Source organism: Mercenaria mercenaria, chromosome 2 (genome assembly GCF_021730395.1).
Source record: "Mercenaria mercenaria strain notata chromosome 2, MADL_Memer_1, whole genome shotgun sequence".
NCBI classification, from domain to species: Eukaryota; Metazoa; Mollusca; class Bivalvia; order Venerida; family Veneridae; genus Mercenaria; species Mercenaria mercenaria.
Genome location: NC_069362.1, coordinates 74,791,613 through 74,809,628, shown reverse-complemented (window position 1 = coordinate 74,809,628; position 18,016 = coordinate 74,791,613). Strand labels below are relative to the sequence as shown.

The window sequence follows — 18,016 nt, the reverse complement described above, 5'->3', positions numbered from 1 at the left end:
GACGACGATGGACACAGGGCGATCACAAAAGCTCCCCTTTGAGCACTTTGTGCTCAGGTGAGCTAAAAACTGGTACAAATATTACATTTTTAGGCTACATATTATGACTGATAAACACTGGTTTTGAAGCTACATAATGAGTGACACATACTGGTACAAAAATTACATAACAAGTGACTAAAACTTGTACAAATATTACATTACAAGCGACAAAAACTGGTACAAATATTACATTTTTGAGGTTACATAAAGACTGAAAACAAGCAGCTTTATTAAACTGTCATGGAGAACACACACCTCACCCAGGGTCAAATACTGGTAAAAGTAGTTCAGACTGAGGCTATATAATGACTGACAAAATACTGGTACAAATATAAAGTTTGAGACTATGTTAACGACTGACTGGTACAAACATTACAGACTGAGTCTACACAACAACTGACAAATACTACTACAAATATTACAGTTTGAGGCTACATACCGTCCATCTGCGCTTATAAGACTATTCACCTATAAGATGAGACCCTAACTTTGATCCAAAATAATCATGATTTTTGCTGACACTCGCATATAAGACGAGGTGTAAAATTGACGGAGATCGATGGTCAGCAGTTTGTTAATTCAGTGATTGATTTTTATCAGCTACATTGTAAAACTGACATGGATCGTTGATCGGCAGTTTGTTTCTGCTACAAATATTTTTTGATGATGTGGTAAAAGTGACAGGGTCGATCATTGGCAGTTTCATAATGCTATAAATGCTTTTTGATTATGTTGTTTGTAACATTGTAACTTAATAACTTACTGCATTAAATATTTCAGGTACCACAGTTCATTAAGTATGAATACAGCTCTGAAGTCATGGACGACTTTCTATAAGTACGATTATTAAATTTACCATATAATGCCATGTATTTCATGTCTTAATTGAATAAACTGTTTGTTCGTGTGTTTCATTTTCGATACTTGATCGACGAGACCCAAGATTACAGCAGACTTATAATAGGACAAAAATTGGAGTAACATTGTTACAGAAGATATACTTTTTGTGTATCTAAGAACTATACTATTTCTATTACAGACATTACACGAGTTATGATGACGGGCTGACAGACAGACGACAGATATAAATTTGAAGTAAACAATGAAGTTGATATCGACGGTGCTAAAAAGACAAAAACATGTAAAAGGTTATGGAAAACTGCTAAAAACTGTTTGGATTGATGTATAATTATACATGTTTGCACATTCTAACAACAGCATTATCCGCGCCTCGGGGTATTGATTGAATCTCAAACACCTAACAGGTAATAAATTGTGACAGGTGCCACTCTATCAATTGTAACGCGCTTAAAATTGTTAAATACAGTTAAAGTTATATTATACTAGTAATAAATAAAAAATAAAAAAGAGAAAGTGTAAAAAGAACTTTAACCAAGGTGGGGACGCGGAAGGACCCGACGCCGGGTTGAGTAGGATAGCTCTCCATATACTTCGTAAAGTCGAGCTAAAAATGCATTGAAGACAGGAAAACAATTGCTTTCTTCAGCACAAAACTTCTGTCAGACTTTAACAACGACAGATATCCAACAATCCTAAAAGCTCAACATGAACATTTCCTATTCAGGTGAGCTAAAATCTTAATGAGATGAAAAAAAAACAAGAGCTGTCAGAGGACAGCAACGCTCAACTATTCAACATCCTTAGCAACTGAATGAATACAGAAGTTGAAAAAGGGGCATAATTTTGTAAAAATGCAAAACAGGGTTGCGGAACCTGCTCAGTGCTTATCAGCTCATGACAGTAAGCAAGTGTGTGTAGTTTCAATCCATTCCCATTAGTGGGTACAGAGATACTACCTTACATATAAGAACTTAATTGAAAAGGGGCATAATTTTGTAAAAATGCAAATTAGAGTTATTGAAACTATGCACTGCATGTCAAATCATGGCAGTGAACAAGTGTGTGAAGTTTCAATCCGTTCCCATAACTGGATACTGAGATACCAGCTTACATACAAAACTTTAACCAACAAGAGATCACAGAGTGATCTTGGCGCCCACCAATGTGCCATTTTTGAGTGTTCCAAATTTCAAGACTTACTGACTAGCTTAAGGTCAAATTTCATTTCCGTACACAACACAAATCTATGCATGTGGTCCAAATTTGAAGCCTGTACCTTCAAAAATGTGAAAGTATGTCACTAGGTCAATGTGAAGGTCAAAGTTTGTTTCGGTATACAAAACTATGCATGTGGTCCTAAATTTGAAGCCTGTACCTTAAAAATGTGAAAGTAGGTCACTAGGTCAATGTAAAGGTCATTTCAGTACACAAAACTATGCAAGTGGTCCAAATTTGAAGGCTGTAGCTTGAGAAATGTAAAAGTAGGTCACTAGGTCAAAATCAAGGTCAAATTCTATTTCAGAATACGAAACTATGCAAGTGGTACAAATTTGAAGCCTGTACCTTCCAAAATGTGAAAGTATGTCACTAAGTCAATGTCAAGGTCAAAGTTTTTTTCGGTACACAAAACTATGCATGTAGTCCAAATTTGAAGGCTGTAGCTTGAGAAATGTGAAAGTAGGTCACTAGGTCAAAATCAATGTCAAATTTCATTTTGAAACACGAAACTATGCATAAGGTCCAAATTTGATGCCTGTACCTTCAAAAATGTGAAAGTAGGTCACTAGGTCAACATAAAGGTCAAAGTTTTTTCCAGTGCACAAAATTATGCATGTGGCCCAAATTTGAAGGCTGTAGCTACAGAAATGTGAAAGTAGGTCACTAGGTCAAAATCACGGTCAAATCATGTCAAGGTTCATCTTGCCACTCAAAAATATACATGTGGTCCAAGTTTGAATGTTGTAGTTACTGACAAGAACATTTTAAAAGCTTTTCCCTATATAAGTCTATATGAACCATGTGACCCCCGGGGCGGGGCCATATTTAACCCTAGGAGGATAATTTGAACAAACTTGGTAGAGAACCACTAGATGATGCTACATTACAAGTATCAAAACCCTAGGCTTTGTGGTTTGGACAAGAAGATTTTCAAAGTTTTTCCCTATATAAGTCTATGTAAACCATATGACCCCCAGGGCTGGGCCATACTTGACCCTAGGGGTATAATTTGAACAATCTTAGTTGAAGACCACTAGATGATGTCACATACAAAATATCAAAGCCCTAGACCCTGTGGTTTTGGACAAGAGGTTATTCAAAGTTTTTCCCTATATAAGTCTATATAAACCATGTGACCCCCAGGGCGGGGCCATATTTGACCCCAGAGAAATAATTTGAATCATCTTGGTAGAGGACCACTAGATGATGCTTCATACCAAATATCAAAGCCCTAGGCTCTGTGGTTTTGGACAAGAAGGTTTTCAAAGTTTTTCCCTATATAAATCTATATAAATTATAAAAATAAACAAAGGGCCATAACTCACTCATAAATTGTTGAACCAGTCTGATTTTCAGGGGGACACAACTAGGGTACGAATACATCATTCTGACAAAGTTTGGTCAAAATCCCCCCAGTAGTTTCTGAGGAGATGCGATAACGAGAAATTGTTAACGGACGGACGGACGGACGGAATGACGGATGGACGGACCACGGACGCAGAGTGATTTTAATAGCCCACTATCTGATGATGGTGGGCTAAAAACTGCCAAGTCGAAAAAGGGGCATAATTTTGAAAAAATGCAAAGTAGAGTTAAGGGACCTGCAAATTGCATGTCAGATCATGATAGTGAACAAGTGTGTGAAGTTTCAATCCATTCCTATCAGTGGGTACTGAGATATCAGCTTACATACAAAACCTTAACCAAAAATTTCTAAGTCGAAAAAGGGGCATAACTTTGTAAAAAGGCAAAACAGAGTTATGGAACCTGTGCAATTTAAGTCAGTTTATGACAGTGAATAAGTGTGTCAAGTTTCAATCAATTAAAACTGGTTACTGAGATACCAGCTTACATAAAAAACTTAACCAAATCGAGACGCCGACGCACGGGCGAGTCCAATAGCATTACTATTCTTAGAATTGTCGAGCTAAAAATCACTCTTAATATAGAGTTACCTTAATCTTTGTGCTAGGGATCTACATTATGCATCTGACACATCTAAATTTGGTTACTACTAGTACCAAGTTACTTGAATATCCATACATGCACAGAAAAGTTGAAGACTGAACAAAAATGACCTTATATCGTGGTCTTGACCCGCCGAGTTAGGGTTCTGTGTATGTGACATATCACCTTGTTATGGTGGAGACTTGTGTAAAGTTATTTGAGTACCAGTATCTGTGCATGCATAAAAATGAAATGCCCAACAGCACATAGTAAGCCTGTTCACAAGCAGAATGGGAGTATCAGTCAAAATGTTCAAACCTAGGCCTGTAATTATCTTAAATGTATATTAACCATTACCCTGCTAAATTTCTACAATGGACAGTTCCATCATTCAATCTGGGCAGTACCACTGATTGTTCGAGGGGGTGTTCACTGAAAACTAGAGATGCTTTTGAGAAAAGCGCATGTCTCCCGCAACTGCCCCTATGAAAAATGTTAGTTTCTCTAGATGTTTTAGACGAGTGGATCCAATTAGATGGTCCGGATGAGTGGATCCAATCAGTAATTCAAGGGCCATAAATCAAAAGTGCCTGGGCAGATTTGGCTAGTTATTGAGCTTGGGTAAGGTCTTATGGCCAAACACATTTTGTTCAAGTTTGGTGAAGATCGGATGAGAAATGTTCGACTTACATGTAGAGAGCGGACAAGAGTAAACAGACGGACTTTTTTCGGTAATTCAAGGGCCGTAACTCTAAAATGCCTGGACCGATTTGGCTAGTTATCGAACTTGGCTGAGGTCTCATGGTCAAACACATTTTGTTCAAGTTTGGTGAAGATCGGATGAGAAATGTTCGACTTAGAGTGCGGACAAGAGTAAAAAGGCCGATTTTTCGATAATTCAAGGGCCGTAACTCCAAAATGCCTGGACCGATTTGGCTAGTTATTGAACTTGGCTGAGGTCTCATGGTCAAACACATTTTTTTAAAGTTTGGTGAAGATCGGATGAGAAATGTTTGATTAAGAGTGTGGACATGAGTAAAAAGGCCAATTTTTTGATAATTCAAGGGCCGTAACTCCAAAATGCCTGGACCGATTTGGCTAGTTATCGAACTTGGCCGAGGTCTCATGGTCAAACACATTTTGTTTAAGTTTGGTGAAGATTGGATGAGAAATATTCGAATTAGAGTGCGGACAAGAGTAAAAAGACCGATTTTTGGTATTTCAAGGGCCATAACTCAAAAATGCCTGGACCGATTTGGCTAGTTATTGAACTTGGCCGAGGTCTTATGGTCAAACACATTTTGTTCAAGTCTGGTGAAAATCGGATGAGAAATGTTTGACTTAGAGTGCGGACAAGCTTTGTGACAGACACACATACAGACACACAGACTGGAGTAAATCAATATGTCTCCCACACCACTGTGTGGTGGGAGACATAATTAACCGGCTGAATAGCGAACAGTGCAGACCATGATCAGCCTGCATGTCCATGCAGGCTGATCTTGGTCTGCACTGGTCGCAAAGGCAGAATCACTTGCAGCCAGCAGGGTAAAGGTTAACAAAATAGCATTTCCTATCTTGTGAGATATGAAATATTTATTACTAACAAGAGGGCCAAGATGGCCCTAGGTCGCTCACCTGATAAACACACCATAACAGTGTAAACATGTTTGACATAGTGATTTCATGGAAACAAATATTCCGACCAATTTTCATTAAGATTGGATCAAAATTGTGGTCTCTTAAGTGTAAACAAGCATTTTCTTCAATTTGACCTAGTGACCTAGTTTTTGAGCTAAGATGACCTATATTCGAATTTGACCTAGATTTGATCAAGGCAATCATTCTGACTAAATTTCATCAACCTCGATTAAAAAATACAGCCTCTATCGCATACAAAACGTTTTTTTTTTATTTGACCTAGTGACCTTGTTCTTGACCCTGGGTGACCCATTTTTGAACTTGGCCTAGATTTCATCAAGGTAATCATTCTAACAAAATTTCATGAAGATTAATTGAAAAATACAGCCTCTATCGCATACACAAGGTTTTTCCTTGATTTGACCTAGTGACCTAGTTTTTGACCCCAGATGACCCATTTTCGAACTCGGCCTAGATTTCATCAAGGTAATCATTCTGACCAAAATTCATGAAGATAAAATGAAAAATACAGCCTCTATCGCATACACAAGGTTTTTCCTTGATTTGACCTAGTGACCTAGTTTTTGACCCCGGATGACCCATTTTCGAACTCGGCCTAGATTTCATCAAGGTAATCATTCTGACAAAATTTCATGAAGATCAAGACAATTGAAAAATACAGCCTCTATCGCATACACAAGGTTTTTCCTTGATTTGACCTAGTGACCTAGTTTTTGACCCAAGACGACCCATTTTCGAACTTGGCCTAGATTTCATCAAGGTAATCATTCTGACCAAAATTCATGAAGATCAGATGAAAAATACAGCCTCTATCGCATACACAAGCTAAATGTTGACGGACGACAGACAGACGCCGGACGTCGGACATTGAGCGATCAGAAAAACTCACCTGAGCATTGCTCAGGTGAGCTAAAAACATGCAAAAGACTTCATGAATTTACCTGCAGTTGTGCTGGTGTCCAACCAAGATTTTGTTGTTGTAGAAGTTTCCAAGTAATCCTCATTTGAATCAACATCATTACTGTAATCATCATCATCATCATCATCATCATCAAACCAGTCATCATCATTTAACCAGTCATCATCATCATTATTCTCATCCTCATAATAATCATTATCCCACCAATTCTCATCATAATCATCATCATAATCTTCTGAATTCTCAGATTCTCCCAAATCAGCATTCTTGTTTTCTGATGCTTTGTTACCTTTTGAATTTCCTTCCTTTAAATCAGTACCATCTCCAGTGACTGATCCAGTATTAACAATATTTTCTTGTTCTGCAGTATCAGTTTCTGCATTAATGGTTGTTTCTGTTATACCTGTTGGTGACAAGTAACTGGAAGCTACCAGCCCTTTACTGTTGGTTGCAACTATCTGACCTGAATTCGGCATTGCACTATTAATTGCTGGGACATCACTCACTGTTGAAGCAATGTGATCTGCAGAGACTGGTGTAGGAGCCATGCCACTGCCCATAGCAGTTGCTGCAGTATCCATTCCAGGCGCATAATTTGTTATAAGAGCCATGCCATTGCCTGTGGAGGGTGCTGAAGCATCCATTCCAGGGGCGCTATTTGGTGCAAGACCCATGCCACTGCCCAATGAGGGTGCTGAAGAAGCTGTTCCAGGATCATAATTTGGTTTAGGACCAATGCCACTACCCATACCCATGCCACTACCCATAGCGGTTGCTGCAGTATTCATTCCATGAGCAGTATTTAGTTTAGGACCCATGCCGCTGCCCATGCCCATACCCATGCCACTACTCTTAGCAGTTGCTGCAGTATTCATTCCAGGAGCATAATTTGGTTTAGGACCCATGCCACTACCCATGCCCATACCCATGCCACTACTCTTAGCAGTTGCTGCAGTATTCATTCCAGGAGCATAATTTGGTTTAGGACCCATGCCCATACCCATGCCGCTGCCCATAGCAGTTGCTGCAGTACCCATTCCAGGAGCAGTATTTGGTTTAGAACCCATGCTGCTGCCCATGCCCATACCCATGCCACTACTCTTAGCAGTTGCTGCAGTATTCATTCCAGGAGCATAATTTGGTTTAGGACCCATGCCCATACCCATGCCGCTGCCCATAGCGGTTGCTGCAGTACCCATTCCAGGAGCAGTATTTGGTTTAGAACCCATGCTGCTGCCCATGCCCATACCCATGCCACTACTCTTAGCAGTTGGTGCAGTATCCATTCCAGGAGCAGTATTTGGTGTAGGAGCAATGCCTCTGCCCAAGGAGGGTGCTGCAGCATCAATTCCAGGGGCGTTTTTCTGTGTAGTAGCCATGCCACTGCCTGCAGAGGTTGCTGCAGTATCCGTTCTAGGGATTTTATTTGGCACAGGAGTCATACCACTGCCCACGGCTGGTTTTGCATCATTTATTCCAGAAACAGGTGAAGGAGCCATGTTGTTGGCTGAAGCTACAGCTCCATTGTTTGTTGTGGAGGCATTATGTTCAGAAGCTTCCGCTGCATCACCAGTGGATTCATCTATATTCCCTGTATCCTCAATGCCAATCGCAGGACCTGGCAGTAAGATAGACTGAACAACCTTCTCCAAAGAGTCCACTTGTTTAGAATTTAAATCTGTCTCTGCATTTACTGGCTCAGATTGAACACTATTTGGGTCTAACCCTCCACGGTCTATAATTTGTCTCTGAGCTTCATTTTCAGTACTTGCTGCAAAATTATTATTTTCTGTGGACTGCATTCCAGTACCTAAAAAACAGATATGTACAATTTGTATGACAACCCTGTTTAGTGACTTCAGTCCTGATAAGTTAACTAATCACTCTGATTAGACCAATTGATACTGCTCAAAATGAAATTAAACCTATATTCTAGTATTTAAAATATGGCAAGACTGTCATCATGCCTACTACAGGCACTGAGAAATAGTACTACCATTTTTGATCTATTTTTTCATATTAAAGGCATTTCAGCCTTAAAACAAGAGATGTCGGAGGACAGCAACGCTGAACTATTCAACAGCCTTGAATTCAAGTCGAAAAAGGGGCATAATTTTTGTAAAAATGCAAAACAGAATTAAGGAACCTGTACAGTGCAAGTCAGTGTATTGCAATGGACCAGTGTGTGAAGATACCAGCTTAATATAAAAGAACCTAACCAAAAAAAAAATCGAAAAAGAGGCTTAATTTTCATGATTTTCAGGCCTCGACCTTAGCGGTGGACCGTTGGACCGACGCAACCAAAATATCGACAGGTCCACTAAGTATCAAAAGTTGCGTAGACCGACGGTCAACCAATTTTCAGCCACGGTCTGCAAATAAAATAAAACCCTTAAAAGTAAACAAATAGGGGGGAAAATCGTACCCATATCGGCGAATTCACAAAACGAAAGTTGATTTTGCCTTAAGTACGGCATTCTACCGTTATAAGCATTGGCGAGTTAAAGTCAGGAGAGTACGAATGGACTACTCCACCGATCGGGCGAGTGGTTTTTACGTGGTATTTTCCAAATTGAGAAATTACATCAGGCAAAATTACCTGGATTGACTGGAATTTACACGCGAATCGTAAAAATATCAAAACGTCATGCGGTAATTTTCCATTTTCACGTGCGCCCTATCGTAATGTCTAATTTACATCGCGGTTACTTTTGACAAAAAAAACGCGCGTAGTGCATTCATATTTTAATATAATCGCTTTAAATTTTCAACACCGCTTGAGAACTAATACTGTTTGAATTCTATAACAATTTTAATAAGATATCGACAGGAATGTAGGCAAAATTCTTTAAAAACGATCAAATTTTCATATAGTGTTTTGTAAAATTTCAAACAGCGCGATCTTGATTATTTATTTCTTTCTTAAAGTAAATAAACGGTACATACTATGGTAATAAAATTCAGACTTTTGACCAGAAAGTACAAAAAACACAATTAAAAAATCTTAAATAATGAAAAAGCGGCAGCAATTTAAATACATGGAGTAAAACGATTTTTGGCAAACAGATTTCTGTTAGCGCGGCAGAATAGGTTACGTGACCTAATGAACGTAAATAGAAATGTGGTTTTAAAATAAAGCAGTATGATGTCGTTGCGGTTTTTAATAAGTTTTAAATGATTCTTTGTACATGTATTTTTTGACACAACACTTTGTTAGATATTTTTCTCAAACAATAATGTAAATTTCTTGAGGGCAAATAGGTCACAGAGGTAGGACATCCACTATCATCGTTCACGGTTTGACACATTTACATGTCAGTTTATTCGGGATATTGCACATTCGCATTTAAAAAATTAAAGAAAAAACTTTTTTACTGATTTCTTCTCAACAATTAAAGGAATCGAGAAAGTACGATCCGACAGTGATGTGTCACATGGCGCGAAAACATGACGTAATGCCATGACAATCTCGGGGAAACTAGACCGCTTTGATCTCCGCTTCAGATGCCACGAATAACCGACACACTTCTTTTAGCTCTTTGAGAGGGTGTTAATTGAAGATTAAAACAAGGCCAATTACTTAGTTTATCATCAGAATAATTACCGATAATTAATTGTTGATGTTTTCTTTTTTCACTTTCAACACGGGTCGGGAGGATGATGATTATTGTGTCCATATTTTGGGACACTTTTCAAAATAATTATTTTTCGGGATAACAGATTGCTACAGTCTTCCATTTTTAATTATTTTAGAAATAAGTCCTGTTGCTTTGAGTCATATGAAGTTATGACGTCTACAACGTCACAATTTATGTGATAGAATTGGAGGTCCACTAAAGTCTGAGCAGGTCTACTAGATTTTAGCAGTTGGTGGACCTGCTGGCAACTGCTGAAAAAAGTTAAGGTCGAGGCCTGATTTTGTAAAAAAGCAAAATAGAAATGTGGAATCTGTGCAATGCATGTACGATTATCACAGTGAACAGGTGTGTTAAGATTCAATCCATTCTACTGACAAATAAGCTTACACCCAAAATTTGCAAGTCAAAAAAGGGCACAATTTTGTAAAAAAGCAAATCAGAGTTATGGAACCTGTGCAAGTAAGTCAGTTCATCACAGTGAATAATTGTGTGAAGTTTCAATCCATTCCTGAGTGTTTACTGAGATACCAGCTTACATATACAAAGTCACCTGAAGATGACCTTAACCATCTGACCATAAAAAAGGCCAAACACCCCAAACTGAACAAATTTATGGTTCGATGAAGATCCATAAAGCAGTTCATGAGTAGAAGTCTTTTAAAGTCATTTCCTTATGATAATGCCACAAACCAACTTTGATGAAGATCCTTCTAATGGTTCATGAAAAGAAGTTGTTTAAAGGTATTTCTAATTTTGACTCAAGCGGCCCATTTGAATAAAATTGGGAAAGGACCTTATAATGATGCTACAGATCAAATTTTATGAAGATCAATTAAGTGGGTCATGAGAAGAAGTCTTTTAAAGGCATTTATATGTTTAGTTCTAATGGCCCCTTAAAGGGGCCGAGTGCCCCCATACGAATAAATTTGGAAGAGGACCTTATAATAATGCTACAGACCAACTTTGATGAAGATCCAGTAGGTGATTCATGAGAAGAAGCCTTTTAAAGGCATTTCTATTCTTATTTCTAATGGCCCCTAAAAGAGGCCAACTGCCTCTATTTTAATTAAATTGGGAGAGGACCTTATAATGATGCTACAGACCAAGTTTGATGAAAATCCTTCAAGCGGTTCATGAGGAGTCTTTTAAAGGCATTATATCTTTAGTTCTAGTGGCACCTAAACGGGGCCAGGTGTCCCCATTTGAACAAACTTGGGAGAGGACCTTATAATGATGCTACAGGCCAACTTTGAAGAGAAGAAGCCTTTTAAAGGCATTTCTATTTTTAGCCCTAATGGCCCCTAAAAGGGGCCAACTGCCTCCAAATTAATAAAATTTGGAGAGGACCTTATACAATGATGCTACAGACTAAGATTGAAAATTCTTCAAGCGGTTCATAAAAAGTTAGTTAAAGGTATTTTTAATTTTGGCTCTAGCGACCGATAAAAGGGACCAAGTGCCCCCATTTGAACAAATTTGTGACAGGACCTTATAATGATGCTACAGACCAAGTTTGATGAAGATCTATCAAGCAGTCATGAGAAGAAGTTTTTTAAAGGGTTTTTTAACTTTAGCTCTGACAGCCACTAAAAGGGGCCAAGGTGAACCATTTGAACAAACTTGATAGAGGGCCATGCCTCTGGTTTAGGTGAGCTAAAAAACTTAACCACACTGGACGCTGACGCATTAGCAAGTCCAATAGCTTTACCTATTCTTCAAACAGTCAAGCTAATGATATAAAAGAATAGTGTAACAACTAGAAGATGCTTTTGTAGAAAAGTGCACATCTCCCCCAAACCATAGCAGTAATAGGCAAGAAGTCAATAGGGGACAGGAGTGAAAGTCAAAGAGACATTGATGGATGGCTTAGGGATAGGGATCATCTACTCGGCATGTCCAATCATCCCATGAATTATAGTAAACCTGTATACCAGTAATACCACACATCCCTAGTAAAAATCTATTACCAATATAAGGGTACAGTTTGGCAAAAGAGTCCAGCAAGTGATGGGGTTCATTCCTTTAAACAGTTCTCCGACTTTGAAGAAAAGAATTGTTAATTACATGTTGCAATGTTAAGTATAATCTAAGTTTTAGTAATCAATTTTGGAATGGGAAACAAAGTTCTCCCCTGGACAAAAAGTGCAATTTATAACCCTGTCTGACCGCACATGACCTGAAAATAGCAGCATGATTATTTTGCATCTAGGAACATAATGTCACAGTTTTTATTTTTCAGTGAATCACATACATTTCCTTCTATGCTTGCTGCACATATTGCAACACTTAACAATTTTATTAATTATAAAGAGAACACTAAGTTCTGGTCAGTTTCAAGCTAAATGATATTCTGTGTTAAAGGTAAATGACAAAAAATATGTAGCAGGTGATAAAAGGAGCCAATCTAAGAAATAATAGCAATGTGATTGTGCTCTAAAATGCATTCAAACACCAGCTTGACCTTACAATTCACTAGATCTATTTATTTCATGTACCAGTCAATAAGAAATTCTGTCACACAATAATACAATCTTTGTTCCTTACAGTGAGATATTATGGTAACATCTGGTTTGAAATAAGATAGAAAAACAACATTCTGGTGATTAGAATGCATTCAACATTGCAGATGATACTTGTCACGTAACTTGTGTGTTTCAAAATACCACAGAAAACCTAACTGCGGGCCTGGACAATCAACAGGATGTATTACAAACAAAAACTAGAGCTGCTTTTGAGAAAAGGACCATAACTCTGAAGTGCCTGGACCGATTTGGCTAGTTATCAAACCCGGCCGAGGACTTATGGTCAAACACATTTTGTCCGAGTTTGGTGAAGATCGGATGAGAAATGTTTGACTTAGAGTGCGGACAAGTGTAAAAAGGCTGACTTTCGGTAATTCAAGGGCCAGACAACCTAACTGCGGGCCTGGACAATCAAACTTAACTAAGGACTTATGGTCAAACACATTTTGTTCAAGTCTGGTGAAGATCAGATGAGAAATGTTCGACTTAAACAATTTCATATCATCAAAATTCTTTCTAATGTTAATCTCTTCTTCTATTAGTTGACCTATTGACCTTGATTCTATTCAAGCTGACCCAGTTCCACAACTGCCATTGACTTAAATAAAACAAAGGTAGAAAATGTGACCTCAAGTGTGACAGTAAATAAAGTCTGTGAAAAGATCCTTTGGAAGCATCAAATACAACCAAGCAATATGTTACTGGGCAGAAACCGTTCCCTGTACTGACAGACCAACCAACATATAGACTGACATGACAGATAGGCGCAAAGCAATATAGGCCCGCTTCTTAAAAGGGGTGTAGGGCATAATTAACTGGCAAATAAAAGATTCATTCAGGCTACCTGCCTGTCACAAGTATATTTACCTGGAGCAGCAATGGTTGTTTGTTCTTTTGTACCCATCCCTTCTCCATATATGCCTGAAACAAACAATTTTCAAATTCTGATCTCGATAAAGCATGGTACACATAGACATATCCATTTTATACGTTTAATCTAGTTTTTGAAATTTCAGCACTTGGACATTATTGCAAATGTATCAGAAAGAAGATAGGTATCGATAACATTTCTTTAAAAATTGTGTTTTTAAAGGCACTGAACTGTCCAGAAGTGTGACCTCTTAATGTGGTCCCTTTTCAGGAATTCAAGCATCCATCAGTAAATTATCAATCAGTTTTTAGAATAATGTATTTATTTTATAAGCTATGTGCAATTTTCACTTTCTTTCTATGATTCGAAATATCCTACTCTTTATGTTCAACAGGTCCCAGAAAAGTCACAAATTAGCTATATAGCTAAATCTAGCTATATATAGCTAGAAATAGCTATAAAACCAATAACAACTGTTCAATATATGTCAATATCAAATATAAAATAGTTATTATCCTATTCAAATGGTTTACGAGACAAATTAAGAGTAAGCCAATCAGGAGGAACAGAGATCCATGCAGTTTCAATACATGTTGAGAATTTCTGTGATAAGTCATTTCTAAATTTGTCTTATGCTACGATGATTTTCACACTCACCAATAATTCATCGCAAAATACTGCTGCATTTATTGAAAAAGTGACCGCAAAGATCTTAGTTTTGTGTTATTATCTTTCATCTTATAAACCATATGAATGCGATTATGACCATTTTGCATTTGATTTTGACATATTTTGCATTATTGTTATTGGTTTTATAGTTACTTTCAGCTATATATAGCTAGATTTATGTGCCTGTTTCTCATCGATCGGAGCCCTTGTGTTTTAGTTAAATTCATGCTCATGTAGCATGTTCTTCCATCAGAAACTGTGTCATTTACATTTTATAATGCCTTGGAAAATATTAGTCATGAAACCACTGAAAAATTGAGTATACCGTTCACTTGTATTGTCGCGGCACTTGACATTGGACGTATCGACATTAAACAAGAAACAGCACAACAGTGTATTTCTTGTCTTTACCACAATATTTCATGTCATATGCATCAATAACTGTGTGAAAATGAATAAGATATCATTCAAGAAACATCCATGTGTACTTTGAACAACAATAGTCAGCCATTGTCATCATGTGACGTCACATCACTAATGTCGCGGTATAGGTCAACAATTGTGGCAACCAAACTATCATAAGTTAAAAAACACTAAATATTATTCAAACATTGAAAAGCTATCTAAATCAAACTAACAGGAACACTCAAAAGTCATTAAACGCCAATTTAAAGGTTTTATTTTATCTGTTTACATTGGCACTATCGAAAATATTCTCCTCTGGGCACTGGGCATACCAGGTATTTTGCAAGTAAATCACAAGGTCGCGGGTGTGGTCATAATGTAACGGAGCCTAAGAATTGTACTATTGAATATTTTCTATCTGACAGTTATCTAACTCTGCTCAGTATCATGAGTGTATTTTGAGGAGATGGTTGCACGTCCCATCCCCTCCCCTCCTCCCCCTTAAAATCCGTCGAGTTAAGACGTTTTGCCTAATACTGATATTTCATTAATTTTTGTGTAGCTGGGAGATGTTACGTAAAATTGGTGTCCTCTAACTTATAGGCGGGACTTAATTTGCATAATTAATGAGGACAAATGCCGATCAGCTGGTAGAAAAACTTGTAAACATTGCAACTATTTGCTTAATTCATGGATTTTTTTTGATTTTTGCGATATGTTAAAAATACAATTTAATATTGACAGATAATTTAGCAATGTAACTGCAAGTAAGAACATTTTTCGCTTGCATGCATAAAATAGGTAACGAACTTGATATGTAAACACCACGTAGATGGCGCAACTCAAATAAGCACGGAAATAGTGATGACGCGAGATTAGTGATGTTACTTTGTATTATAATATTTAATTTGGTAAAAACATGGTTCTAATCTGTTAATGTGCATTATGTAAAAGTGTTGAATTAACCAGTATTGACCACCCAAGAATGACCAAAGTATTGAATCAACCAGTATTGACCGGTATTGACCGGTTTTAACCAGTATTGACCGCCGGCCCGGTCAATACTCATATTGACCGGCTTTTTGCCAACACTAAAATAGACAGGACTGCGCAGAGATGCACATTTTGGGCCATATATGGCCTGCCCCTTACGCGTTGTCTATAGGTCCGGTTACCGAACCCCTAGCCGCTGCCAACAAAAATTATTTAATTGAACAGGTTTACAAAAAGGCAGTGGCTAGAGAACCGGAATCGGTTCCCTAGACTGCAAACTTATTCGTCCGGAACCGGTTCTCTAAGCAAAATACCGTGCATAGGCTAGGGAACCGGAATTTTATTTCTATGCATAATACTGCCGAAATCCACTTTGTTTCTTTTAGTAAGTATCATGTGCATGTTCTTATCTTTAATTAGTTAATTAATTTTACCATTTCAGCAAGCTATGCCCTTTTATTTATTTGTGTTTATTGTGTCTCCAGAAGTGTACTCGCCGCATACTGTCCGGCATATTGGAATGATAAAATAAACTAGTACGAATGAATGCGAAATCATCGACACTGGAGCCGAAATAAACTTGAAATTTAAACTTAAAAGGTATAAGACAATAAAAGAAACGATTAAAACAAATTGTTATTTCAGTATTGATTACATATCTTTGAACGTGAAATGCCGAGGTGTTACAAACCAGTATTTAAAGTGATCAAAGAATATGTATGAAGTTTCAAGGGCAATTTTAAATTAGTTTATTCATCTATAAACATGTAATGATGCAAATACAAACCAATATTATTTGTTGTTGTTGTAGTATTATTTTATATTTAAATAATTTAAACATAATACAAGTTTAAAGCAAATAACATTTAAAAACTGCAAAGTAGTTTTCACGCATTTGTACTAGTTTATATCATTTGAATACGGCAGACACGGTATATATTCGGCGAGTACACTCTGGGAGACAGTAAACGCAGATAAATGCAAGGGCATGGTAAAATTAATTAAGATAATAATATGTATGACATTTACCAAGAAACAAAGTGACATGAAATATGCGCTTTATTGTTTGTTTTATAGCTTGATCGGGCTATTATAGCTCGAATGAGCTATTATAGCTTGTTTTGGAGTTCTCTCCAGCCTGAGTATTTTGCTTAGAGAACCAGTTCCTGACGAATAAGTTTGCAGTCTAGGGAACCGATTCCGGTTCTCTAGCCACTGCCTTTTACAAAAATATGCACACTCCTAAATGATTTAAGAGGCTCGAATCAAGGAGAAAACAGCATATAGCTAATACAGATCTATGCGACTTTTCTGTGGGACCTTTCAACACGTCAAATATCCATCGAATATTTAAAGCCATCCATGATAAAATTTTTGGTAAAAGTAAGCTTACTTGCTGAATATACTCCATTGAAAACGCTCAATAAAACGAAAACACTAAGAACTACGTCTTTCAGTGTACCCATTTTCCTGCGTAACGTTTTTTTTTTGTTTACATACAAATTGTTTTCGTGACTGCCAGTACGCATAAAGTGCGAAAAGAACTTTTAAATGCGAAAAGAAGAAAAGCGGAATTATCGATATGACTGTATAGCGAAATAAAATAAAATAAGCGAAATCAAATCATAAAATCTAAAGTAATGATTATTTTTTAAAATCTTTTAAAATCATTTGAAGCTTTTATTAAAAATATAATTCTACGTGTATATGACAATTTTCAAGAAAAATATTTATATTTAGTATGGTTTAGAAAAGAAAAACTTATACGGGTCTTGATTACAGTATGGTGAAAACGTACCCAAACCAAACAGTACCCAAAAATAAAAGTCAAAATGAACCCATAATTTTTCATAGAAGTCAAAATGTAATCATAATTTTACATAAAAGTCAAAATGTACCGATATAAATATTGATCATTTACTTTTAATTTATTATCAAAATAATTCATTTTAAAGGTTAACAACATATACATAACTGCATGAATTTTCTTTCATTCATTGTTAATTTACACCTAATAATTATGCCTATCAAACATGCTACCTACTTTGCAAGGTGTCAACAAGCCAATAACATCAAGGAGTCAACAAGCCAATAACATTGAGATAAGCCAATTATTGAAAGATTTCAACCTTCCAGATGAGTGTCTTCTTGTTAAGACGAGCAAACCGTCATCGCCAGAAGACGAGACCTCCAGAGCCACGTAGAGAAGACTTCCAGCTTGTACAGGAAGCCCTTCCAGACGGATATCTTCGCTGTGATTTGACAGTAG

The 18,016-nt window shown here is 37.2% G+C and overlaps 1 protein-coding gene across 3 annotated transcripts in view; it reads right to left on the bottom strand.

The window, feature by feature from the left end:
• Nucleotides 1-17,274, bottom strand: part of LOC123564331 (mucin-5AC-like) — a 31,819-nt gene extending 14,545 nt beyond the window's left edge. For 2 of the 3 annotated variants that reach the window (XM_045357832.2, XM_045357833.2), the window contains exons 1-3: nucleotides 17,141-17,274; nucleotides 13,677-13,730; nucleotides 6,672-8,459 (exon numbers count right to left, since the gene is read on the bottom strand). In XM_045357832.2, coding sequence (XP_045213767.2) covers nucleotides 6,672-8,459; nucleotides 13,677-13,730; nucleotides 17,141-17,213 — 1,915 coding nt within the window. In that variant the 5' untranslated portion in view covers nucleotides 17,214-17,274. The remainder of the gene's footprint in view (nucleotides 1-6,671; nucleotides 8,460-13,676; nucleotides 13,731-17,140) is intronic. The other variant, XM_045357834.2, reaches the window with a different exon arrangement.
• Between the last annotated feature and the right edge of the window lie 742 nt (nucleotides 17,275-18,016).